This window comes from Anticarsia gemmatalis, chromosome 12, assembly GCF_050436995.1.
Source record: "Anticarsia gemmatalis isolate Benzon Research Colony breed Stoneville strain chromosome 12, ilAntGemm2 primary, whole genome shotgun sequence".
NCBI classification, from domain to species: domain Eukaryota; kingdom Metazoa; phylum Arthropoda; class Insecta; order Lepidoptera; family Erebidae; genus Anticarsia; species Anticarsia gemmatalis.
Genome location: NC_134756.1, coordinates 10,916,610 through 10,943,674, shown reverse-complemented (window position 1 = coordinate 10,943,674; position 27,065 = coordinate 10,916,610). Strand labels below are relative to the sequence as shown.

Genomic DNA, 27,065 nt, shown 5'->3' with positions numbered 1-27,065 from the left:
TGTTATTTACTATAAATTTACTTATAAAAAGACCACAAATATTCCATCAAATGAAAAACTAACGTAATCCTATAAAATACTGACCAAACTTAACAAAAACAATAGTAGGTACAGTATTTCGTTTGATCCATTGATTGATTGACAATCCATTCAATTTTTGCACAAACATATCAATTTACCTTTGAAACGGTAAACAAAAACAGAAATATCAATTGTAAACTGTCAATGCTAGCATAAATTGAGTAGCACTAAAAAACTAGCTACCAAAATATTTGGAATCTGTCAACAATATTTCAGTTTTTTGAGCGTATTGGAAAAGGTTTTTCAAAATTAAATATTTTTTGCGACCGGATTCTCAGAAGCAAAATAATAAAATCATGTTTCACTAATAAAAATCTGGTTTACATGCTGTTAAAAAAGTTTATAATTTATTTTTCCTGGGGTAGTCTAAATGTTTTAAACGACTAAATAGAAATTCAACTACATCAGAAATGTAAAAGTCTACGTGCAACCTTATTTCCTTTTGCGCGATAATCAGCCCCTCTCGTCATTTTTTTTTCAATGATAATAACAAGACGACCACTTAGAAAGACAAAATCAAAAAACAAAAAAGAAAATGTATACTACATACAGAAAGGCCAAGAGGTACTACTACTATTTGTACAATATAAAAAATAAGACTCCAAACACATAAACATCTCAATCGAACGAACGATTTGATAAATACTTGAAGTAAATAAAAAGGAGAAATTGCTGCGCATTAAATTCATGCCAATTTTCTAAAACAAACAAGCCTCTTCCTCGTAATATAAATATTAAAAGTGCAAGGGCGTTCGAATCGCTAATAGATGATAAGTAGCGGCTGGCGATCGCTTGTCGAGCTATTACCCGTCTCTGTCTGTAATATTGTGGGGGAAAGAGTTTACCGTGTCGTGAGAATATCGCGTGTACGACGTTTTGGCAAACGTCTGGACTGCGTCTGTGTTTATGTGAAATGGAATGTTAGTTTGGAGTTATGAGACTTTCAACGCCAAAATTTTGTGTATTTTTAAGCTTTCTGTACTCTCATAAAGTGAGGAGCTCGATCTTTGTTTTAGTCTTACATATTTTATTTGTTCAGAATACATGTTTTAAAAAAAATCCTGTGATTTATATTGCACATGTAGTTGTTGCTGTTGTTAAGGTTTTGGTAAAATATAGTTGTCGTATTTTTTTAATTTACTAATTTTAATTTACTTTTAGTTCTTTTAACTTATTCTCTAAAGTGATCTTAACTCCCAGTATTATATTCCTATTATATCATTCTATTGTAGCGATAGTGCTTCATCATATTGTTATGGTTGAACTGTTAAATCAATAATTTATTAAAAAAACGTATTCTCAGGTATATTATTCTATTTTTGTAACTTCTACAGTAACTCCCGATCCTTAACCCAAATCTTTCTAATATGTAACAATATAAAATGTACCTCTAAGCAATTACCTGATTTCCACACAAAGAAACACTACCTTAAAGCATTCCTCAAATCATTATTATGATTTAGGAATTCTCTTTTCCCTTTCTAAACAGACAAACGCGAACGATCCAAACATTCAACATAACGCAGGAAGTTTGAATAAGTCTGTTTACACACAGTGCCGGCGACATAATAGTAGCGTAATAGTGACTGATGTTTGACAAAGAGGGGCTCGACCGCGGGTGTGTGCTCTGAATCGTCGGAAACTACGCACGTAGAAAAAGGTACGTAAAATAATATACATTTTCCAAAATATATTTTCCCAAAAAAAAATTACATGTGACTTGAGTTACCGTTGTGTGGTTCTAATTTTATGTCCCCGCTTTTTTTCTTTTTGGCAGTTATATGGTTTTTTTTTGTTGGAAATATTTTTGATGAATTGCCAAAGAAATTATTTTGAGTATTGACTGTCTATTATTTAGGTCAGCTACCTGTGTTTTTGTCAGCAAAATTCGTCTTTCACTTGAAGTAAAATTACAAGGCAAATCAATTTTCAGTTTTTACTTTTTCATAATTATTCTAAAAATACAGAAGTTAACCGTATGTTACCAGGATTAAACAATGCTAAACATAAATTTTCTTTCAAGTCATATCAATCTCAAAGCAATGAAAACTAGAAACGATTTTTCCAACATCAACTCCCAAAATTAAACACGACTTCAACATTAACATAAGAAAGTAAAACAAAAGTTCTATTAGAAAAACTTATCATTTCTGAACTACGTTTAAGAAAATTTAGAAATCTGAACGTTTTCAAAGCAATCACCGCTAGTCCTTTTCAAATATTTAACAGCTCGAATATAAAGGGATGAGGTATAAAACGTGAGAATTTTCATTTTTAGATAGGCTAAGTCTACACTATGCTATTCGAAGCGAATATTCATCTGTTACAGTATCAGCATAGAGAAATTTAAAGATTTTCAAGCAATTTTCGTTACGATATTTAACCATTTCTTTTCGATTTGCTCTGATACATTAGGTAGTCAATACGATAATAATATGATTATTTTAAAATTAATTCTCTTTAAATATTTTGTATTCCAAGACAATAATATATGTTTAAGTGTGAATGTAGTGAAGGAAGATTGTAGGGATAGAACGCAAGTGACGTTATTTGGTATTTGCCTTCTTCTACGAAAAAGAGGTAATTTCATGAGTTTATTTATTTTTTGTTTAGATTATTTTGAATACAAAGTATGTCAAATTCACGAATCATAAAATATTATTTAAACACACTGGCCAAAGAGCACAAAATCATTTTTATAAGATTTTTGCAATCGCCATAACGTGGGCGAAGCTTTAGATCGCAGTCAATTGCATAATAATCCTCGATCGTGGAAGACCGTTTAAATGGAAATCACATCTAACTATCTTTAATTGGTTATAACTAGTAAAAGTTCTTTCGTATGCATTAATTTTTTTCACCACGTATTCGAACTGAGGAAGAAATTATTGCGATTAAGTTTTTTGCAATTTTTATTGGAATATAAAAGGTTTTTATCGTTAAAATGGGACTATTTCCAGAAAAGTATTCTGTGCTTATCTGCTTACATTTTTCAGATAGTCTAACTTAAGTTTTTCTATGTTATTGTAGTTTATTGCCATTACCTTACTACCAATTCGGTAACAAAATTATCAAATTAAGCCTGATCTGCAATTTTTCATAATTGGGGCGTTCATAAGAAACAAATAGTGTTTAAAAGACTCATTTCTGTTATGTTGCATTAGATATTCTCGTGATTCAAGAAAATTAAAAAAAAAATACTTTTAGTACAATCTAAATACAACAATCTTCATTGTAGTAAAATGTTTTGAAAAAAAAAAACAAACCTATACAGTGGTTTGTAAATGAATTTGATTCACAATATTTCATCAAGAGTCTAATAAATACGAGTGTTTTGTTTTTCGCTACAATTGACCACGATATTATCGCATGGTGAGACTATAATTAATTAAAACGATCAGCGTAAGACTGTTAACAAGGAGGTCATTACCACGACTTTAATATGAACTTTATTGTGTCAACTATATAACTAGAGTATTGTAGTATGAGGGGAGAAAAAATTTACGAATTTTATCCTTGTGTTCTTAGGCATGCACTAAATGTTGAAATCCAAAATTGAAATTTTGATTTCCGGGTCAGGCAAAGTGCTATTGTTATTTTCTAATGTATATTTGGATATTTTTCAATAGTAGCGCAAAATTTAGTAATCTGCGTGGTCAATTGCAATAGCCCCACTATTACATGACACTAACATTCTTAATAGCAAAGCGTGTATACTGTATGTATGTCATACACTTCCACCTACACCATCTCGAAAATATTAAATACTTTATGTAAAGTTTAATATGAACAATATAAAAGCAATAAATATCTATGCCTTTATCCAGATTATGATTCAACAGCGATTCCCTAACATATTAACAAACCAATTCAGAATCATGTCCCTCCCGCGTTCCGCTTAGCATTGACATTGACATGACGCTATGATACTTCGACCGGATCACACGATTGTACCGACTTTGTTTATAACATTATTGTATAGTATGTTTGTAATATACAAACTAACAGGTGGAGAATCGATGTTTGTATTCTTTTGCGCTAAAACTATCAAATAGATTTGGATGAGTAGATGTATAGTTTATAGAAGATAGGCACATAGATTTTTTCGACCCAATAAATTCGAATTAGTGTAGTGAAACTTTAGTGAAAAATAGTGCGGCGAATTAGTAATGCAAAAAGAACACAAAAACAAAGTGTCTTCCCCTTAATAGAGACTATAAGAAAAGTGTTAATGGACACATTTTTAGTTTTACTGTGAATAGCAAATTAAGCTAGAAACAAATTGTACTTATTCGTCATAAGACTAGATTGTTATTATAATGGGAATATTTTCAAGAAGTAGATACTTCATTGAAAAAAAAAATCCCTAGGAACCAATCAAAGATGCAGTCATGACACTAATGTTGATAGAAAGACGCAGGTTTGAGAATCGTCGATTGTTTGTAGCTTATTCACGCCAAAGCTATTTAAGAAAATTGTGGGCAGGAATTGATGTAAACAGAAGTTAAAACGTTAGATGTGTTTTATATCTGTAAATTACGTAACATGCTTTGATGAAGCTCTTTGTATCTTGTTTTTGTTTTTCTTCTGCATCCCCAACTGAATTTTGTTTTTCACTACTTTTTATACTTTCAACGAAAAAAAAAATGCAACAGTTGTAAATACATTCCAAAAAAATTGTTGTCTCAATGACGTCCACACATCTGGTTACTGAAAATAACGACGTCCATAAACTCTCATAATCTTTTGTAATCGTAAAAACTTAATCATTTGTTATCAAAATCTTGTGATAAAATGAACAGAGCTGTCGTAAAACCTCGTAATGTAATATTGACTTAAACAGATCTTGTGATGTTGCATAATTCATTTTGATTCCTATTGTTTCAATCGAGTTTAAAATTGTTTGATGTCATTACATCGATTTGAAGAAGGGGGCTATTATTTGACAACTATTTGAAAGCCACTGTGATTAACGCAATTCTATACAGTCAGTACTGTCAAGTATCGAGAGTTAAACATTTAAAATGTGCTGCTACAATAATTCTTACGGAGCCCGGTAGAGGCACTAAGCAGATTTTCGTATTAAAATTTTTCGATAGCTAGCTGGTTTTCGGTAGTCGATAATAGTAGAGAATCGAACTACAGAAGGAAATTTTATTTTGCTTTTTGTGATTTCTTTTAATTGGCGGAACATATATTTTTTCTTCTCCTTCCTTTAATAGCAGCTCTCGATATCACAAGCTCCATCTGAATCAGTTCGGCAATTTAAAAATGAATGAATAACAGGGTGCAACAGACGACAACATATATCGTTGCAATGCGTTTTATGTATTTTTTACGAAAAAATATTTACCCCTAAAATCCATATTCCTACCAAAATTTCGAACACGTCAATACCAACCGTACAATCGGTTCAATAGAATCAAACAATCAAAACTCCCCTACTATCAATTCTCGTAATAGCTACGGTTTCTCGATACAGGATTTCAAAGACGTCACCTGCACGAACATACTAGCAATGACTGTTGTCGATGTATGTCCTTTTGTCAGTGCCGTTTCAACAGATTGGTAGGCTCTTTGAGAAGGCTTGACGGACCAATTTCTAGTACCGTTTTGACGTCACTCAAATCTGCATGTTGAAACGCTTGTCTTAGCAAGTAAGTCATTAACCTGACACTTGTGGGCATTATTATTGCCGATTTTATGGTTATCGTTAATTTCATTCATAATTATCGCATATATACGTAAATCGAAATAATCGTTATTACAAAGTTATATGAAAAAAAATATGTATTTGTCTTTGTGGATCGCACAAATAATTGTTTCGCGTAGAATTCGAACACACGACCTCCTGACGCTATAGTTGGCTTGGCGACGTTAACCACTGCGCCGCGGAAGCAGTCAAATCTGAAACTTCGTGATCGGTGATAATATCGAACAATCAATAGTGAATATCATCAATCCTTGCATTATCACTACAACAATAGCCCTAACAATAATATTAGCCTTACTTCCTCATAGTAACCACACATCATGCGGAGATAATTCCTTAATCACAGTTGCGCAGTATAAGTAGATTGATAATCGCAGCGTTAATTAGTATGCAAATAGGATACCTCTAATTCGGCTAACATGATCAGTTAGTAATGATCTAAGGATAACTATTGCATGATGTGGCAGAATTCCGAAATGTGTGAAATAACATTAGACAGCTAAAAAAACGGACCAAATTACTTGTGAAATAAAGTTGGATAAGTTGACAAAATATCCATGCAAGTCACAGGTGAAGAGTACTTGTTTCACAAAAATAAACGTCAATTATTAGTGATCAGCGCCTCTAGCGGGTGCCAAAGGAACTATTTTTGTAACGGATGTACAGAATCGCGCTACAGTAAACATCATCTGCAGTTCGCGTCACAACTACTTAGAAGACCTGTCATGCTATGGTTGCAGTTGTTAAAACCTATCTCACACAAATCAATAACGTAAAACCATACCTTCTGCCATCACGTATGGATTGACTTGAAATATTTGTTTCAGATATAACAAAAAGCCTTCAAAATGGAGAAGATGGCGCGATACAAGTACACGCCTCTGATGGTCTTCCAGATCATTCTCATGGTGCTGTTCCTTGTCTTCGTCAAGTATGGCGGCAGTGATGATGTTGATATCAAAGGTAAGAAAAATGTCTTTATTTAATGTTAAAATTTTTTCGTATACTATTATTGAACAGAAGAAAGCTCATGATGAAAAGCATACATACGATTGAAAATCGTAACATTGATGAAAACGAGATCGATTTAAATTTTTTGATTAACGCGTTCATGGCCATGAAAATATTCGCACACTTCATTATATAAGGTAGTGTCTAGAGTATTAGTAGTAGGAGCCTCGTTTGCATTTTTCTACCAACCCATTATTTGTCAAAATATATAAAATATTACAACACTAGTGATCACAAACCTCCTACATGGCTGCACTTTTCAAGTCACAAAAATACTGCAGGCAAACAAAGTAAAAATTTCAAATCTTGTACGTTTTACTAATATAATATATCCACAGCACATTCTCAAAGGATGACACCAAAACATAAATAGTAACGTTACTCAAGGAAAAAGGGGAAATAAGAAACTGGAGATTTATATGAAATTGAAGTTTTTCCAGATCCTTTTACTTTGCATTTCAGCAAAATTCGCTCCATCCCATCTTCGAGAGAATTGTGCATTTTCCGGGATGAAAATATTCTTACGTTTAAATCGAAGGTATAAAGTATTAATTTTATCTTCCAAAGATCCAAATCAAGTTATCTGAAGCAGATACAAATATTGGTTTTCTTTTTCCTATCCAAGTTTATTAGTATAAAAAAGAAGAAAATTAAAAATGTTTAAAATTGGGTTCTTTTTCGGTACAATTTAGGTAAAATGCATTGAATTGTTTCTGATATTGAAAGCACGACACATGGCGTTAGTATTTTTGTCAGTATATTTAACATAAGCAAATCTTAGTTGCAAAGAAGATAATATAAACACAGCAATAATATGAACACAAGACCAGCTTAAGCTTGCTCTTCCAAATATGAAGTACAAACATTTGCATTGTTTCAAATTAATAGGTTAACATTATAACCTCTTTGTTTCGTTGCAAGTTGCATAAGCACCTGGTTTCCAAGGAACCGGATTATTTCCTTCGTTAGGTGTTCTCAGAACAAATTCTAAGAAGCTCGACTTGTAAATAACCCTAGCAGAATGCAATTAACTTATTGAATTGAATGAAATTTTCTCCGTCTTTTGATACTTGCTAGCGATTATGATTCCGGGAATATTTTGACGGATGAATATGGAAAATCTGTTAAAGTAATTCCCGGAATAAAATAATCTGGGCTTAATTACCGGGTTTTCAAGTGGCATGCCAAAATTAGTGGGAAAATGTTAGTAGCTTAAATAAAAATGTTCTATCCGTAACGTTGTCTATGCTTCCTTTGACATGATGATTCACGGCAAATAGTATCTGTGGTTAAAAATCATAGAAACAAAAGTAAAAAAATATTAAGTCTGGTAATTCCAAAGCTTTTTAAAAAAAAACACGACTTTATCATATTGCTTACAGTTAAGATTAATGGAATCACAAAGGTAACAAAATATATAACGCACTCCAATCTCTTAATTGAGCGAAATACAAGCATGATGTAATCTAATTCAAATATTTGCATTCCCAAGACATTTGACATTCATTCGTCCGCCAATTACAATTTCATTTAGCTAATATATTCCATCTTTATCTTAATAATCCTCGACGTTACCAATTAATTCATATGGTGCTTGTTCAAATCCATGTGTTCTAATTGTTAAACAAGGATGCTCTGTTATAACGAAGTGGACTGAAACTTGCTTTTATGTTAAATATTTCACTGCCGCGTTTATTTTATTCATTTCAAGTCCTTTTGTTCTCTGTGTAATAATTTTATGGGTGTTTTTATTGCCATAGTTCAGTAAAGTTAAAACAAACAAGTAATTGAATAGTCAGTTGGAAAATACAGGAGTTTTTTTTTTATAATTAGTCTGATTAATTAGTTGGAGCATAAAGAGATTTATGATGGTTCATAATACAAATAATAATTTAGTTACATATGTATCTACAACAGATCTAAAGTACTTGTATCAATTATCTCATGTTATTGGTATGAGGGCATCCGTTGCGCGGTGTTAAATGGTCGCGTTCATGATCGTGATTATATTTTCGGAACAAATATTTTTAAATAATGGTTTCAGTACCTCAATTCTCTATTACTATCGAGTACCGACAATCGACATGTCATCGAGAAATTTTGTATGAAAATCCGATCAGCGCCTCTGACGGGCGTCGAAAAAACATTTTGGCAGTACATTCTAAATGTCAAAATTCGATAGCTAGCCGGTAGTCGGTAGTCGATAGTGGTAGAGAATCGAGATAGTTGCCTTTTCTGTACTTTCATATCTTTAAAACTTTTCATGATAAAAATGCGTTCTTTGTATAGAAATTGTTTTCGGGATATACCTAATTGCTACAAAGAGAAAAGTAATATATGATTATTTTAAGGCAGATTTTTATAACGCATTTCAAGAACATTCGTTCGTAAAATGACTGTTTTGTCAGCAATCAATTTGTCAGTATATCCAACTACTGTCACATGTAATTTGTCAACGCAAACGAGTGAGTTGACACAAAAACTAGCGATGTATCGCATTACAGTGCCTCGATTCTCTACTACTATCGACTACCGACAACCGAACTGTCATCGAGAAATTTTGTATGAAAATCTGATCAGCGCCTCTGACGGGTGTCGTAGGAAACATTTTGGCAGTACATTCTAAATGTCAAAATTCGATAGCTAGCCGGTTGTCGGTAGTCGATAATGGTAGAGAATCGAGGTGCAGAACTAAATTGTTAATGTCATAACGATGTCAATTGAATGTACTTCGTGTGAATAAGGTCTGGCTTGCAATTAATTTGCTTTGAATTCCATATTAGTCCGGTGGAGGTATTAATGAATGTGCAGTTCGAAAAGAGCTCAACTCACATTGCAAATATGAGACATGATACATTTCTGAAATTGTTGGACAAATGAATTTAAGTATAGTGATAGTGCATGGGTGTGATGTTCAGTATGATGCCAAACAAAACTAGATTATTGTTACATACGGTGTTGATTCCGGACTGAGGCGATTTTCTTGCTGTATTATCAATGGAACGAAAAAGGACTATAGGAAATTTTAAATTCTTTGTATACTACACTTCCGTTTATAATGTTAAGAAACAAAATATTGTACCTATCCTGAAAGTCTTTATCACATACATATAGAAATCATAGAATAGTAGAAATAATAAAGGTTTTGTATGACAAATGACGTAATAAGATATTATTATCAAGTCACCAACTATCGTGTATGTAACCTGAACTTGATGTATTTGGGTCTTAAGCTTCTGGCCAAGTTTCAAGAGATTCATAGCGCTAAATTATTTAGTGGTTTTATCAAGGTAGGGCTGCAAGCAACTAGCTGTTAGTGCACCTCAATAAAGCAGGATTTTGGGTTTACTTTACGGAGAAATGTATACTTCATCGTCTTTAATTAAATAGTTCAAACAACAACAATGTATGTTTATGTCGTATACAAAATTTAATAAAAATTAAATATCTGTTCAGTGCAAACAAAAATACTAACAATCATGTATTAAACAGCTTATTGGCTAATATTAAAAAAATCTTTTTCTTCTTCTGTTAAAAAATCCTTTTCTTTTTGCTGAATACAAATATAATTCATAATATCTATATACTATCATAATACTTCTACTTCAAAAATAAAATTCAATCAAAGGAACCGAATTGAAAGAGAAATTATTAACAAAACTCTACTTTAAATAATAGTACATCAATTGTTTTGGTAAAACTTCAAACCAACTGTGGATCAAATATTTTCTACTTCAAGACATATACAGACTATTAACAAAACTTCTCTTAAATAATTTTACAGCAATTTTTCGTAAACGACATCAGAAGATCAAACCAAAACCACACAAGACAACCAACTGTGGATCAAATATTTGTTCAATACGGTATCGAAGGTTCGCGTTTAAAACTGTATTCGCCTCTCTCATTGCACCGTACAGTCTTTGTACTTCTATCTGCATCGACATCCTTTGTGTTGTACTCAGAATACGTAACAAGAACTGACAGAAAATAAAACATAGAACGTTTGACGGCCTCGCTGGTTTTTAGGATTCCTTAACCAAGGGGTAAAAACGGGGCTCTATATCTGCGACTATTTCTAAGATTCTGCTTTCGTTTGGGAGTCTGGTGAAAGACTAAGCTATAACGGTTCATATGGTAATAATTAATAGCCTATAAAATGCAGCTAGTCAGTAGCTAGGCAGGCGAAATTCTAACGTATAGAAACAAACACTAAAAATAAAATAATAAATAATCCCAACGAACTAAATTTTTGTTCGGTTTTTATAGGTGATGGTACAGAATCCTTTGTACGCGTATCAACTCGCACTTGGCTTCTTTTAGTTTTGCATCACTAACAATGATAGGATGAGAACTATGGATTACGAAGTTTTGTTAGTATCGAGTTGCTTTTACCAATGTTTATAATTTAATTGAGAAAATAGATTGAAGTTGGTTTGAATGGAAAAATACCGTACCGTATTTATTAACTTTCCTTTTATATATTTTTTGGAAATGTTATATCATATTTTACCCAAAAAGTGTACGTATATTTTGATGTTTGCTGAACAATAATTATTAACTTTCTCTAAAACTGAGTAGGTACATACATATACACTGATTTATAATTTTAGTGTCACAATTATCTTAGTATGCTTTTCTACAGTCGGTACTTTCGAGTATCGAGAGTTTGACATTTAAAATGTACTTCAAAAATAGTTCTTACGGCACCCGTTATAGGCGCTAGTTTCATTTTCATAGATTTTCTTTTAAAGCAAGTCTGTTGTCGATAGTCTATAGTGGTATACTAAGCATTCAATATAAATACATAGAGAATTATTTAATTCGTTGACATACATAGTTACAACCCTACCTGAAAACTACAAGGGGATGTACCACAAATTGAATTCCCGACATATGAGGAGATTCTTATTATAAATTCTGTCTCATTTAGTAGGACTCGTATTACTGTGCCTGTATTAATGCTTCACCATTCTACCTTTGTCCCTGTGCATAGTTATTACATAATATATTATACAATTGACGAGCAGTATATATGCTTACATTTTAGTGTGTATTATTACGCCTTGTTTAAATTAAATATAGGCAGTTTTGTCAAATGAAACAATATACAGAGCATGCGAGTACCTCATACGCATCATATCTATATAGCGAGAAGAATTTTTTGAATATTATTTTGTGTAAAATTTTACGTGAATAATTTTTTCTACTATCATTACATATTATATCCATAGACATTAAAAGTAATCAGTACCTCGATTCTCTACCACTATCGACAACCGACAACCGGCTAGCTATCGAAATTTTGACATTTAGAATGTACTGCCAAAACATTTCCTTCGACACCCCTCAGAGGTGCTGATCAGATTTTCATACAAAATTTCTAGATGACAGATCGGTTGTCGGTAGTCGATAGTAATAGAGAATTGAGCTATAGATAGAAAGACAATAGTTAAACGTGGAAAAAGCCAATTAAGAAATATATTAACATCAAATAACCGTGTGACTAATTTATCGAATTCAGTTTAATAAAAAAACAGCTTAATTATGTTTATTTACTCTACTTTTTCTAAAGTTCTCAGTCATCATATCACCATCTTATTACGTTGATCGATTATTAATGAAAATGGTAAACGAACAAGTAGCCATGTCGGTCGAGTATAGAAATAGTATCAAACGATTTTATGTCATTTGCATTTATGATTTGAGGCCCATTAGTTGCGGCAAAGAATATCAGCTAGTATATAATATTGAACAGGCTGCATTTTGCTCGCTCAATATACCTAGGTATATTTAGATACCTATATGACAAGAGAGTTGTGTACGATGAGTGAGTTTCCACAAAAAGGGGAGGTTTTTCGTCGTGTATTCTACATGAATATTTTTTTATAACTTAGAAATATTTTCGAGTGGCTCTGAATCGAAATTTATTGTCAGTAGAGAGACTGCAGAACACCGACGAATTAACAAAAACTAACTCTATATTATAGTATTATAATTGATGCAACAATAATCTTTTAACTAGCCCCTAGGTTTGAAAAGCTTTTTGTTGTCAATAGTGAATAATAAGACTGCAAAAAATGCAAAAACATTACAAGATGATAAATTCAACAGTGATGTACATTTTATTCGACAGAATTGAAAGAATTTGTGTCAAGTGCGTATTGTACGAGTTAACTCAAGTGTTGCTTATCAAAGCATCTCCCAAATGATCGGTGACTTAGTGATGAGCATGGCGGAAAGCGATTTCGAAAAGAAATATGTATACGTGGCCAAAAAAATTGACTCACCAGTTTTATCTTGTACTAACTGACCCGCGCAACTTCGCTTGCGTCACATAAGACAGAACATTTTTTGTTGCTACTCCGCTCTTAATAGCTGATGCGGCTACTAGCTACTAGCGTAATGTTATATAGCCTAAAGCCTTTCTCGATAAATGGACTATCTAACCGTGAAACCGTGACCGTTTTCAAACATGAACAGTAGATTCTGAGATTAGCACGTTCAAACAAACAAACAAACAAACTCTTCAGCTTTATAATATTAGTAAGTATAAATTTACCTTCATAATAATATAATCATTCTTGACTTCCTTAAAATGTTTTTTAATAATTATTCAAAGCTCTTTGAGGATACTGTGTTACAGAGAGAGTTGACTATCGAAGCAACCTGCCTTTATTATCGGCTTAAAAAAAGGAGATACTCAATACTCATTTGTTATAATTTTATGATTTACGTAACTGTATGTGTATCTGCATATTGTAGTGAAACGAAATAAGTTGTTGAGAATAATTTGAAATTGAATACTAAATTTTGTATTTCAATCCTTGTTTTCAAATGCGTCGTGAGTCATGTGTATGTGGGTCAGCTTGTAAGTCAAGGTTTCAGTCAAAAGTGAAGGCCATCGGGTAACTGCATAGTTTATGACTGATACCAATTACTTAGTGAAAAGCTTTGAATACGTAAAGCATCGTGGAATTCGCTTTAACTTGCTTGTCATAAAAACATCGTTTATCTTTTACTAGCTGACCCGCGCAACTTCGCTTGCGTCACATAAGAGAGAATGGGTCAAAATTGTCCCCGTTTTTTAACATTTTTCACCCGTACTCTGCTCCTATTGGTAGTAGCGTGATGATATATAGCCTATAACCTTCCTCGATAAATGGACTATCTAACACTGAAAGAATTTTTCAAATCGGACCAGTAGTTCCTGAGATTAGCGCGTTCAAACAAACAAACAAACAAACAATCAAACAAACAAACAAACTCTTCAGCTTTATAATATTAGTATAGATACGTACCTACTTATGAACTTACTTCGCGGAGAATATAGTGCAATATTTTCAACCACTATGCGGGTTTGATCACTTATAAATACGAGACGGTTAACATTTTGGGATGCCTAACGATTTGGTTATAATTTCGGCGGTTGCAGACTAATTTGGTTTTTCTACCTAATGGTTAGGTAATCCGACATTTATTCATAAGCCGATTCTTAATACTATTTTATATCTTGCTTTTTTAAGTTCATTACATGTTCTTTTTTTATTTATCTATGTTTTTTTTTACACCGTTTCTGTGGCACTGCTGGGCAAGGGTCAAAGGAGGGGTTAGTAAATTAGTATTGTTTCATTTTTGTTATAAAGCATAAAAACAAAAGAAGTAAAGATTTATAAATACAATGTTCATATAAAATATAGTCACAAGCATAAATTACGATCAAGCCCAAAACAATGTTCTACGTGAATGCACAACATTAAACAAACGAACTAAACACTATTAGCTGACTCAGTTTCAATAGCATTCAGTAGGATTTTATATTATTTGCTTCTACAATTTACTGAGGCTTCGATTTTGTATGCAATTCTATAAAATCGGAATATTAATGTCAGGTCTTACATTGAACAATACAATATTCCAATCAATTGATTTGCGCTTTTGTTTATCGTTTTGTCCTGTTTTACGAGCCTGCTGTTAATTTCATATTAAGTAGAATTAAAAGTTTTCAAGTTCGTTTAAACCATCCTGGCTTCCACTTTTAAAAACACACTGTTTAATTTTTGTGTGGAAACATTTAAATTAATTATATTTTTGAACAATTCATACACGATCATTTGATTCTAAACTAAACAGAGCTTGTGCTATGGTAATCAAAAAAATGATAAACACATTATAACATTACACATAAATACATTCTTAAATAGATGCATTTACAACAAAAACAACTTAAATGAAAACTCTATTTGGCATTGGGTTTTGCGTATTTTAAATGAAAATAAAATCCGGATTCGCGCATATAAGCCTATGCAGAAAACCAGTTACTCAATAATAAATTAAATTCGAAAAACCGCTAAAGCTAATTAAAATAAACTACTACATCACAAACTTAATTTAAAAGCGCAACGAACCACTCTATGACACTTAACCCAATAAAAAACCTCGAACACAATATTCATATCCGGAGATATAAAATTTTAATCTCGTCCGGATAACCGGTTAACACAACAACTACAGCAGTCAGGCGCAAATAATCCGGTTAATTGAAATGCACTAAGAACGTACACAGACTTGCGACTTTTTGTTGCATATGAAAATCGATTGGTATTTTTTTGTCCATTATTTGTATCTTCAGTTTTAGTTGTGTGAAATATTGCAAAGTTGCAATAGACTAATAAGTATAGAATACTAATGTAATCAATCATTTAAGTAACAAACATTCTAAAACGGTGCCCTTTTATTAATATAGAAAACACTGTGTTTCTTTTTTTGGTCATACTGAATGATTTTTCAGTATAGCAGCCAGCAGTCTGTAGCATAATAAAACTTGGCGAATTGACCAAATGATGTGAACTACCAGTTATTTAAACGATCGCTACGCAATAGAAGCATACGACTTCTAGTACAATCCAGATGCATAAAGAATGTTTAATTTGCTGATATTATTTCCAGCAACAAAAAGTTGCTAGTATGTATCCCCAAGAACGTCGGACCACGTTTATTGATAACCAGTTCTATCCGGGTCAATAGGGGACTGCTGACGTCACGGAATGTCTGTTAACCCGGGCTCAAATGAAAACATAACGGGTACTCAGACGAGGGAAATGTATGTATTTGTATAATCTTTGTAGAGATCTTTTTGCATACATTATGTTGAAATAATATCATTTATTTAAGAAAAAATCACAGGGTACAGTTTGTTTCTATTGTCTTATGTGTTCTTAATGTTCGGACCTATTATACGTAGTTATTTTCTTATGAAAGTATAATTTCAATTTGAAAAGGTTATGCTTACAATATCTATAGGAATCGTAGCAGATGGCGATCTTTAGACTTAGCGTATCACTTTGCGAAAAGGCGTGATAGCTTATAGTAAAGTTTAGTTTAAAATTCATTAAAGATTATATTAGTGACGAGCCGTCGACTTGTTTGCCTTTGCTTATGTCAACAATTATATCTTCACCCAATCTAACCCCTTTCGTGCAAGCAGTTAGGTCGGTATTACAGTATCCCATTATTTTATGAAAACTTTAGTTAATAGTCTAAAAAATTGCCGTCAAGTACGAAAAAATATATATTTTAATTCATACCAATTTTATTCTTTTCACAATAGCTTTTAAAGCGGCCACAAAACGCGAATGAAAAGTTAAAATTGAATAAAACAGAACAATTCGATCTAATATAACCAAAATTACTTATTTTAATCAAGAAAACCAATTGAATTTTCCAAATTTCAGTGTTGAATTAAAATAATAGCTTGAAATATGCCAGTAGAAATAATTCGATGTAAAAGCGTAAAAGTTTGAGCAAAAAGAGGATTATCGACGATTATATTATTATAATGGAAGAATTTAATTTTCAACGTCAATATTTTAATTTAATGTGTTAATGAATGTATTGAATTGTTACAAGAAATTAATTAGTTTTAATGTTGAAATTTATTGTTGATATTACAATGACACGAATTTGAGGTTCCATAGCTTAAAATAATACGTTATTATTTACCCATTGCTGTATAATTACTGGTTACAGATTTGAACGGATCGTTCTCGTTTTTAGCAAGGTAGTCAGGTAAGTTCGGTTTGTGACAACGGTTGAAAAAAATCGTTCCTTGAATTTGCGGGATATGTGATTTTTTTTATATTGAATGTAAGAACGTAATAAATGGCATGTATAAATTTCACTATAGTCGCTAAACGGTAGTTGTCGATCGTCGTAGACAATTATTGTACTACAGTTGACTTGTGTGTTTAAAAATTCGGCTTAATAAACTGTACATCATCAGTGTCCTGTATTCATCTATTGCAAAAGATTAAGTTGATTTCAGATAAATAATAAACAATAACTAGTTTTTTTCGAAACAAGTCGATAGTTACTAATGCTCATAATATCGGCCCCCTGCAAATGGCTTGTTTACCCCTAACAAAATAATACAAGGTAAAACAGGACTTTTAATGTAATCGGAAGAGGAAAGGAAAAATAACAAAACGTTGACCTATATTTTGTTAGTAAAACTTACTGATCAAAAAGATAATGTAATTATTATTATTGGCTCTATTGGGTAGCCTATATTCAAGGGGCATTTCGTACATACGTTGTAAAAAAGATATTTACAATTTCTGCCATATTTTTCACAAATATAGCATTTGAAAACGTTTTGGGACAAAGATGTCTCTAACAACTACTTTTAAATATTTCATGAAAGTTATTAAATTCCAGCCACAGTGCTCCAATAGAATAAAATGTCAACGGCGTAGTTTACAATACGTCTAGAAATAGCTCAGTAAACTATATCTCCTTAAATAAATAAAACACACAGCAACCCTTAAACCCGAAAACCGAGTCAATCTAGCTGACACAATATTTTCATAGAGACGAAAAAATATCTCATTCAGAAACCTTCAACAAAAGAAAATTCTTTCAAACACCAACTGCTTACATAAGCAAAATTTGTACAAAGAAAAAATATGGCTGCGTTCTTTTGTTGCCGCCTTAAGTCCAGAACAATCATCCCTTATTATTGGTATATATCAGACTAGAGTATGCCTCTGGCTCTCATCCCTATAAAAACATTTTGTCTTCATATTTTACTCAACAGATATAAATTAAATATTCAAGTAACTGTAGGCTTATGTTTGGTAAAACAATATTGAATTTGATTGACTGCCTCCGTGGCGCAGTGGTTTAGGTCGCCACGCCGATACCACTGCAACGGGAGGTCGTGGGTTCGATTCCCACACGGAGCAATTATTTGTGCGATCCACAAATAGTTGTTTCGGGTCTGGTTGTGCTTTGTGTCCGTTGTTTGTATGTTTGTAAAAGTCCCCGCGACACAAGAGCAATTCTTAGTGCGGGAGTTGTCTTTTTTAAAAAAAAAAAAAAAAAAAAAAAAATTACATTTGTATATTTGTCTAACCTTACATGATAAAATCTCTAAAAAGCCGGTTCGTCTTGTATTTAGAGATTTCATTTTAATTAAGTTATTGTTTTTCACAAATTAGTGGACCACTACCAGATTATTACTAACACGGTATGCGTAGGCCATAAGTTTAAGAAACAGTCTATAATTCAGAACTGCTTTTCTCTGAAAAAGAGACTCTTAAGTCTCTAAACCAGAGATAAAAGTCCTTCACTCGTATTACTTTACAAAATTACAAATATACAGACCTACAGCCTCAATTTTGTTTCTATAAGCAAAAGACACGATGTAATTCTATCAGGGCAAGCGTTATTAAGAGAACACAATAATAAATGGAAGCTTGGCAACCATTGATACTGATATCGTTAATATCGAATGGTTTTGCGTGTGGATACTAATGGGAAAAGGCCTTTGATTATTTCTATGTGTTATATCTAATTATGGGCCACGAATAGATATAAATATTCCTAATTAATTTACGAAACTATCAATAATTTACTGTTTGTTAGTTAGCGTGTTTCAAGTCAATTATTAAATAGCAAAACTAAATTTGATATTCTATCATGATTTATGTTGTAGTAGTACAATGTTTTAGGATTCCGATTCTCTTTACTGTCGCTTTTGTTTGTGATAAACGATTAGTGAAGTGAACTAGAGATTGGGTTGAAAATTATTTAAGCAATGGATTTGACGCCGTCTGTTTCGTCAATATTTTCAAGTCAATATTTTATTAAGCAATATTAAATTGAAAACGAAAATATATTTAAATTTTTATTTTAAATTAGCAATTACAAGTCCAGTGAAAATTCCTAGACCTCTGACAAGTGACAACCTATGTTGATAAAAATAGTTCTTTGAATTCTGAAAGCAATATAATAGTCTACAAATCAGAATTTCAAGGCTTTCAAAAACTAAAACAGTAAACGAGTTTACTTCTAATTAAATGAAAAAGTCTTGATTTTTGAAACTATTTCATTTCTTTTTATATTTTTAGCCAGAACATAATGTTTTCTGAGATTTGACCTTCAGGATTCCATAAAAAAAAAGTAGGCAAGGAATTTATAGGAAGTTCTTTGCCATAGCCATAATCTTTATATATTTAATTCTTCTGTAAGTGTGTATGTCACTGAACTTCTCTTAAACGACTGGACCGATTTTGATGTTTTTTTTTGTGTGTGTTCAAGGGGATCTGAGAATTGTTTAGATTCACAATTTTGTCCCCTGGACAATGTTTTTTTATTTATTTTTTATGGCAAAAGAACGTTTGCCGGGTCAGCTAGTATATGTATATATAACTAAAAAGACAGATAGTTCATTTTCTAAGTAAATTTTCTATGTATGAATTACTTCTCCTCAATTTCCATTCAATTAATGTTCAACCTCGGGTTATAGGGTAATGACACTTATCAATATCAGTGAACCATCCCATATGAATAACCTTAATATTATAAATACCACTGATTTAATGATACCATGTTATAAGCGTGCTTTCACACTACGGGTATTTTCAGCTTAGACCAGTCCATAAGGTGTTTTTCTGACAGGATAGAACAACGTGCTGACCACCTCAGTAACGCGGTCGGTAAAGTATGCGACGGGTAATAGGTTCAAAATAGGAGCAGGGGACAAAGTTGCTGATTCGTTGTGTTGTGCCTCCAAAGACATACGTTTCTCTTTTTACACGTTAAAATTTTTACTTATATATAGCTACGAAGAAGGGTAAAAACTTTGCTTTTCGTTAAGGTTAACTAGTTTTTGTAAGAATTTATAATAATAAGGGCCGTCAACTCATTCAGAGCAATGCAACAAATTTTTTCTATGCTGATCAGGCCAAAGTCTGGTCAAAGCATGGCCATCAAGGGGTTAATATACTGTTACTGTCCAAAAAGATCAACTACCTTCGTAACTACGAACATTATGACGTAGGCGACAGGTCACCAACCGATAATTGACAGCAGTATTGTATTACTTTATTGGCATTTTGCTCTTTTCATCCATGTTTCTATTGATTAAGATATAAATTACTTTTAGTTTGATCAGAACATTTTTGTGTAGGTGTTGATTGTCCAAACTGTTCAGACAAGTTGCAAAATTAAAATACCTGAGAGAGTTCAAAGAAAGCTTTAGATACTTCTACGAGTACAGTGGGCGTATGCACTTCTGACATCGGACATTTATAAGTGCCTTTAAACGACGTTATAATAATAATAATGTATGCTAGGTTGAACGGAAAACTGATTTGCTTACTATTTTTGGTTGTGTAGGTTTAGAAGCATTATGTTGTTTTTTGCAAGATTTCATCCCCATCTGATAAAGTGTTTGTTATGTATGTTTTTCTTCCTAAGAATAACAAACATCCGTCTATCCCTACAAACTTTTGTATTATAAAACCTAAAGAACATTTATTTAAAAGTAGGATACAAAAAATATATCACTTCTATATTTCAGATAAAAAAAACAAACAACCAATGAAAACAGTGTCCTACAACAGATGTCCCTGTTTATATCAACTAAAAGGAACCCCTTTCTAAAAGACAACTTGTAACTGAATAAAATATCGTCCGACTCTCTCGATGTACTCACATATAAACAAAACAAAAAAAGGATTTTCGCAATAAAAGATAAGCATATAAATAGTATACACATTCTATATGTATCCATTTTAAGTCCTATTATACTCGCGGGTCCCATTTTATGCCAGAAAACAATGAATTGTGTAATTTCATTTGCAATTTTTCATTTGACATTCTAACAATTACTGTGCGGGGAAAAAATAAAAAGATAAAAGAAAGATAAAAAGGGATATGTATTGTTCTTTTTATGCGTGATGGAGTTCGTAATGGGTGTATTTGGAACGTTTATATACCTATATTTATTAGAGGTAAGATCGATGGCGGAATGTAGGCAACGTTTTATTTTAATTGCTGCTTGTCATTACGTTTGGTAGATTATTGAACAGAAGCGGTATTAAATAATTATCGTCATAATCTTACTATTGGCTTTACGAAATAGCCAATGATTGCTTAAAAATCTTTGTTTTACGTATTGTTGTTCTCCTTTTACGGTCAGTTGAGTGACAGTGAATTACAGATTAAGCTACTGATTTGCCTCAACGAGATAGTTACTCCAGCACCATCAAACACGTATTAACGTTTAGATAGCAAACCAAAACAGCATTTATATTTCATTCATCAAAAAAAATTATATGATTTTATTGGTCTTTATTCAATATTATTTTGGTGTGATCAGTCTTATTGTAGTTAACTGCATAGTTAACTGTGGGGTGGGTTTGTTCTCATTCCAATATGTAGAATTAGTTACCTGGAGTTTAACCAACATATAACACGTTATTTTTATTATTATCTAGGTTAAGGTTAGCGTTAATTTCACATCCAGACTAGATGGCCGGATTTGAGAGTGAAAATTAAATTTCTACGAAGGGGCTGTCGAAAGAAAAAAGTAGTACTGGAACTATTATCGATAAACAAACACTACGTGTTCACAGATGTCCCGTAGCTGAACAAAATGGACTGTTTTAGCGACAAATGGCATTTTTCTTCTGATAAAATAATTGGCGATTTTATTTTAGCGACCCATCTGTCACTTAAGAACCTACAAAATGCTAACTATCGCGTTAAAATAGGTTCACTTGTTGAATGATGCCACAGATAAATCATATAGAAACACAGATAGACAGAAATTTGAAACTAAAAGAAGACTGTGCCTAACTTGTTTTCTTTACCTTTGTTCCAGGATATGAAGACACCCACGTCATGATCTTCATTGGTTTCGGCTTCCTCATGACCTTCCTCAAGAAATATTGCTACAGTGCCCTAGGTTTCAACTGGTTCTTAGCCGCCCTCGTCATACAATGGGCTCTACTCTGCCAGTCGTTCTATCACATGAAGGATAACACAATTTACCTTACCAAGAAATCATTATTGGGTGAGTGCTACTTATTTATGATATTTGTCTCTTCTTGGAAGTAATGTCAAATTATGTATGTCGTTTCTCTGTAATTTTGTTGATGTAACTGTTTATTGGTGTCAAAGTAAAGATATTGATATGCTTAAGTTCTATCTCAGTTTGATCACGCAATAACAGAGAAAGTGTTTTTTTTTTATATTTAATATACAGAACAAACAGGTTAACAAAATATTAGGGCTGCCAAAAGATTGATGCCCGGGTTCTGAGGCATTATTCTAGTCGTGTTTATATGAGCTTAAACGCTATTGAATAGATAAACTACCGCTAAACGTACCTCAGAAACCGGGGCTGAAAGACATTTCGACATGACAAACAGTTATCCAATTGTTTAGCTAAGATACGTAGTACTACTTAATAATAGAGCTCGATTTGTTTGTTTCGGATATCAAAATAAGTTACTATTATCAGCCTCATCAAAAACACTGATATTTATAAAAGCGAACAATGCAAAGGTTACCGACCACCACTTGAAAAGGTTTCCTTAAAACAATAAACTCTTCAATTATTCTCTAAGACCTTGTATTTTATTCAAATTCTAAAGTTGCTTCGTCAAACAAATAAGTATTGTGTCTAATAATAGCAAAGGATTCCTGCCTTCAATTTTAATGAAGGCTACATTTTAAATGGCCAATTTCCTCTCAATACTGCGACTCAAAAGAAAGCCTTTAGCATTAGAAATGTTTTGATATTGTTTTAAATTGAATTACAATTTTGTAGGGAGTTCTTTTTGAAGAATCAATTGAGTTAAATGTTCGCTTTCGGCTTGATTTTTCGACAGTTTATTGTTTGAGGCTTCTGGTCACCGATCGGGAAAGTTTAGGCTTCAATAAAAGTAAACGGGATATATTTTTACAGTACTCCAATAAAAATCATCCTTGTTACACCAATGATATTGCATTTGATTGCATAATATTATTGCAATGATTTACTTGGACTTTAAAGTCACTGTAAAGACTGAATAATTAACAATACAATCGATTCATCTCATATACAGTCAAACTAGACCGATATAAACCAACGGCTTAAAATATGTGAAACATTTTGGAACTTTTGAAACGAATTTTATTTTCTCCTTTGTATCTTTAGTTGTACCCAGAATTCGTAAGCCACGATCTGGGTGGAAGAAAACCACACAAAGGGTCGGTCTAGAAAATAACAAGACTAAACTTTGATTGCATTGAATCCCCTTCAAGCAAGATTACCTGATCATAGAAATTCTCCTTTTGAATAGAAACAACACCTTTGTTCCTACACAATTTTGTAAATAAACAAAGCATTGTAAGATAACGGATCTGGATGATTTTATCGAAGGATATGGGTTCAATTAGGTCACTGGAGCGGGTATTGATTATTATCATTATTAACAGGATGTTTTAATGATAATGAAGAAATAAGATAATATTACATTAAAATATTTATTGTACCACGAATACTTCACCCAAAAATCTGAAGAAACATATTATAATTATTTTTTCTGGGCCTTATGAATACTAAAAATACTTGTCTTTTCTTTAGCGTATAGGTAATATAAAGAATATCAATAGATTTTTTTATAAGTTAAAGTTGTTTGTCCAGATCGTAATCCCTGGTGGTTTATTAAAAAAAATTGGTGTTCCGAATACAATTTGTTGTTTTTGTCCACAGAGGCCGATGTTATGTCAGCAACAGTACTGATTACCTTCGGAGCAGTACTAGGAGTCGCCAGTGGGACCCAGCTTTTGTTTATCTCTATCGTAGAAACAGCTGTTGCGTGCCTGAACCTCTATTTAGTCGGTGACGTATTTAAAGTAAGTGAATAAAGATTTTCTTCCTACTATCGACAAAAATTTTATATATATTGAGAATTAATATATATTGAGAAATTTTACACGTAAATCTGTTTGGCACCTCTACCGAGCTCCGTAAGAACTATTTTGGCAGTAAATTTTAAATGTCAAAATCTCGATACTCGACGGTACAGACTATACAAAACTGCGTTAAATAAAAAGAGTAGCAATAATAGCTAGAATAGTGATTAACAAATTTAATGATGTATAAAAAACTGATTAGCGGCTGTTACGTTTGACGCAAAAAATATTACTGTCTAGCTTATTCGCTAGAACCGATTGTAGGAAACTACTGAGACAGGTAATATTTAAGGATACTGAACTATTTTTAAGAGAACATTGATTGTGAAGTACTTCAGTAGAAAATCTCGGGATATTTCAATGTTATAATAATTACGAAGACGGGCAATTATTTACAGTTCCTGTTCCAATACTCGTTGTTATTGGAGCTTATTAATTTCAGTTTCCAGGGAAATTACTCTTAATTCTGTTCTTAATTGACACTGATTGTTATTTTCTTTAAATTATTTAAGCAACTATCATAAATACCAATGGGATAGTACAAATTCAGCCTAAAACTGAATTCGTTCAGCCATTTGGCATTGAATAAATAAAAGATTTTCACATTAAGAGTATTGTATAATTTATTGTATTGACTATAATAATTCCACAAGCACAGAATCTGCAGTAATATTTTATCATTAAAATATTATACGATGATAATAATAGAATATTAATATAAAAGAATGCTGTTAGACTTCGAAATATTCCTAACGATGTAAAACTATTTCTGATACTCTAATTATCTTAAATTCCATAGTAGCGCAAAAACGTGTGCTTACGTAAAACATCGTGAGAATGTATTTACGTTTACAAATATATTTGTTTATATTAACATTGTCACATGTTTGTATAGTACAGACGCAAATAAAGGTGCCGTGCTCCAGACGTTTGAAGTTATTATATGTTATGTAATAATTGATAGTGCAAATAAATAGTTACATCATTTTATACTTAGCAATATTAATGTATATCGAATTTCCCAGTAGAAAATATTTTTAACTATTATGTGTACAACTGCCTCTCGGTCGGTTGTATATGCGACTGCCGCGCAAGAAGTCTCGGGTTCGAATCCTGGGTCGGGCTAAAAAGGTCGTAGACCTCCGTGCCTCGGAGAACACTTATAGCCGTCAGTCCTGCGCCTGAACTCTCCCTAGTCGTATCGGTTTAGCCGTCCCACAGGACTATTACAGTAAAGGAATAGAGAGCTTGCATGTGTATTATGCACACACTTGATGATTATAAACAAGTCATACAAAGTTGCCTGGTTTCAATGAAACCGGCCGTCGAAGTCGAAATCGACCAGAATGACATTATTAAATGTAATGTTTATATACACCGTGTTATCTCAGGTTTATGGTCTAGGAACACATCAGAATTTTCGAAAGTATACGCAGTTGTTATAATTGAAACACAATGAAGAAGCTCTACCTCAAACAGTTATAGAGTAGTTATAAGTAATAAGTAATATAATTAGATTATTTAAGTGATACAAAGTCCCAAACTCGCAATTAGCCGATGTGGTTGACTCAAGGCCTTCCCCATTCCAGGAATACCCGTATCCAGCAGAAATGTTCAATTTATCCTAGTTTGATTTATGAAGAAGGGTTCAAATATAGCTAAAATCACACAACTCTATCCATAATTCGAACAATATAAATCATAAAGTTTTAATTGCGTCAAAAAGTTGTTCGGCAATTACGGTAAAATAATTCTGGGAAACTGTATCCTGTATTAATAAGTTTAGGTTAATTTATACCAAACTTTGTACTTGAGACGGACAAAAATAAACCACTTCGGTATTCTCTCAAAATGTTTGCATAAAACGTTCTTGGATCATTGCATTCGCTGAATGGCTATTTTGGTTTAAATATTAGGATTTCTCGAATCTATACTAATCTATACTAATACTAATATAATAAAGCTGAAGAGTTTGTTTGTTTGATTGTTTGTTTGTTTGAACGCGCTAATCTCAGGAACTACTGGTCCGCTTTGAAAAATTCTTTCAGTGTTAGATAGCCTATTTATCGAGGAAGGCTATAGGCTATATTACATCACGCTACGGTCATTAGGAGCGGAGTAGCAACGAAAAATATTACAAAAACGGGGAAAATTTTGACTCATTCTCTTAGGTGACGCAAGCGAAGTCGCGCCTGTCAGCTAGTAAATAAGAAATAGAATTTCAAACACTAGTGTCATTGCGCTACTATACGGTATCGGTTTCGCATGTAGACTTAGTAATATACCTAAGATTTCCTAACGCGCTAGCTAATCAGACTTTTATAAAAAAACCTTGACAGCAACTCATTATTTGATAACTGAATAGCGAACAATCGCCTATCGAGATGAAAAAATTAAAAATCTATTTTAAAGACAATAACGCAAGAAAATTTTATAAAAATTAAGCTAATTCTCTCTAATCATTTGATGTTTGTTCCAGGCGGCTGACGTTGGTGGTTCAATAGCTATTCATACTTTTGGAGCATACTTCGGTTTGGGCGTCAGCTCTGCCTTCAGAGCTAAGAAGGTGGAAGCGCCAGGAGCGACCAGACTCGATGGCCCGAGCTACAACTCTGATGTTACTGCTATGATTGGTAAGTATATGAGTAAAATTATCGATACAGCATTAAACAACTACCTGAAAAGAAGTGTAAAATATAAACAACTACCAGACTGACCAAGTTTCGTTTTTCATTAACTGGATTTGGGAAACAAATACTTAATAATAAAAAACAATTTGAACTTTAAAGTTCCTACGTTAGTGCTAATGGTCTATGCCACTTGGCTTAGTAGATACAAGTTTTACTTAATACGCTTAAGGTCGATGAAAGCAGTCCGTCTGTTTGAATCGTTATCAAATTTCTAAATGGCTTACATAGCCTTAGGCTAAATTTAGAAACATGAATTTTGAATGATGAAACATTGAAAATGTAACATGAACAAATACATTGCACTTGCAGAAAAAAGTCTT

The 27,065-nt window shown here is 32.5% G+C and overlaps 1 protein-coding gene across 1 annotated transcript in view; it reads left to right on the top strand.

Moving 5' to 3' along the window:
• The first annotated feature begins 1,595 nt into the window (after positions 1–1,595).
• Positions 1,596–27,065, top strand: part of Rh50 (Rhesus blood group-associated glycoprotein Rh50) — a 34,992-nt gene continuing 9,522 nt past the window's right edge. Inside the window, exons 1-5 of the mRNA XM_076120687.1 lie at positions 1,596–1,741; positions 6,622–6,757; positions 21,975–22,166; positions 23,853–23,995; positions 26,535–26,688. Coding sequence (XP_075976802.1) covers positions 6,643–6,757; positions 21,975–22,166; positions 23,853–23,995; positions 26,535–26,688 — 604 coding nt within the window. The 5' untranslated portion in view covers positions 1,596–1,741; positions 6,622–6,642. The remainder of the gene's footprint in view (positions 1,742–6,621; positions 6,758–21,974; positions 22,167–23,852; positions 23,996–26,534; positions 26,689–27,065) is intronic.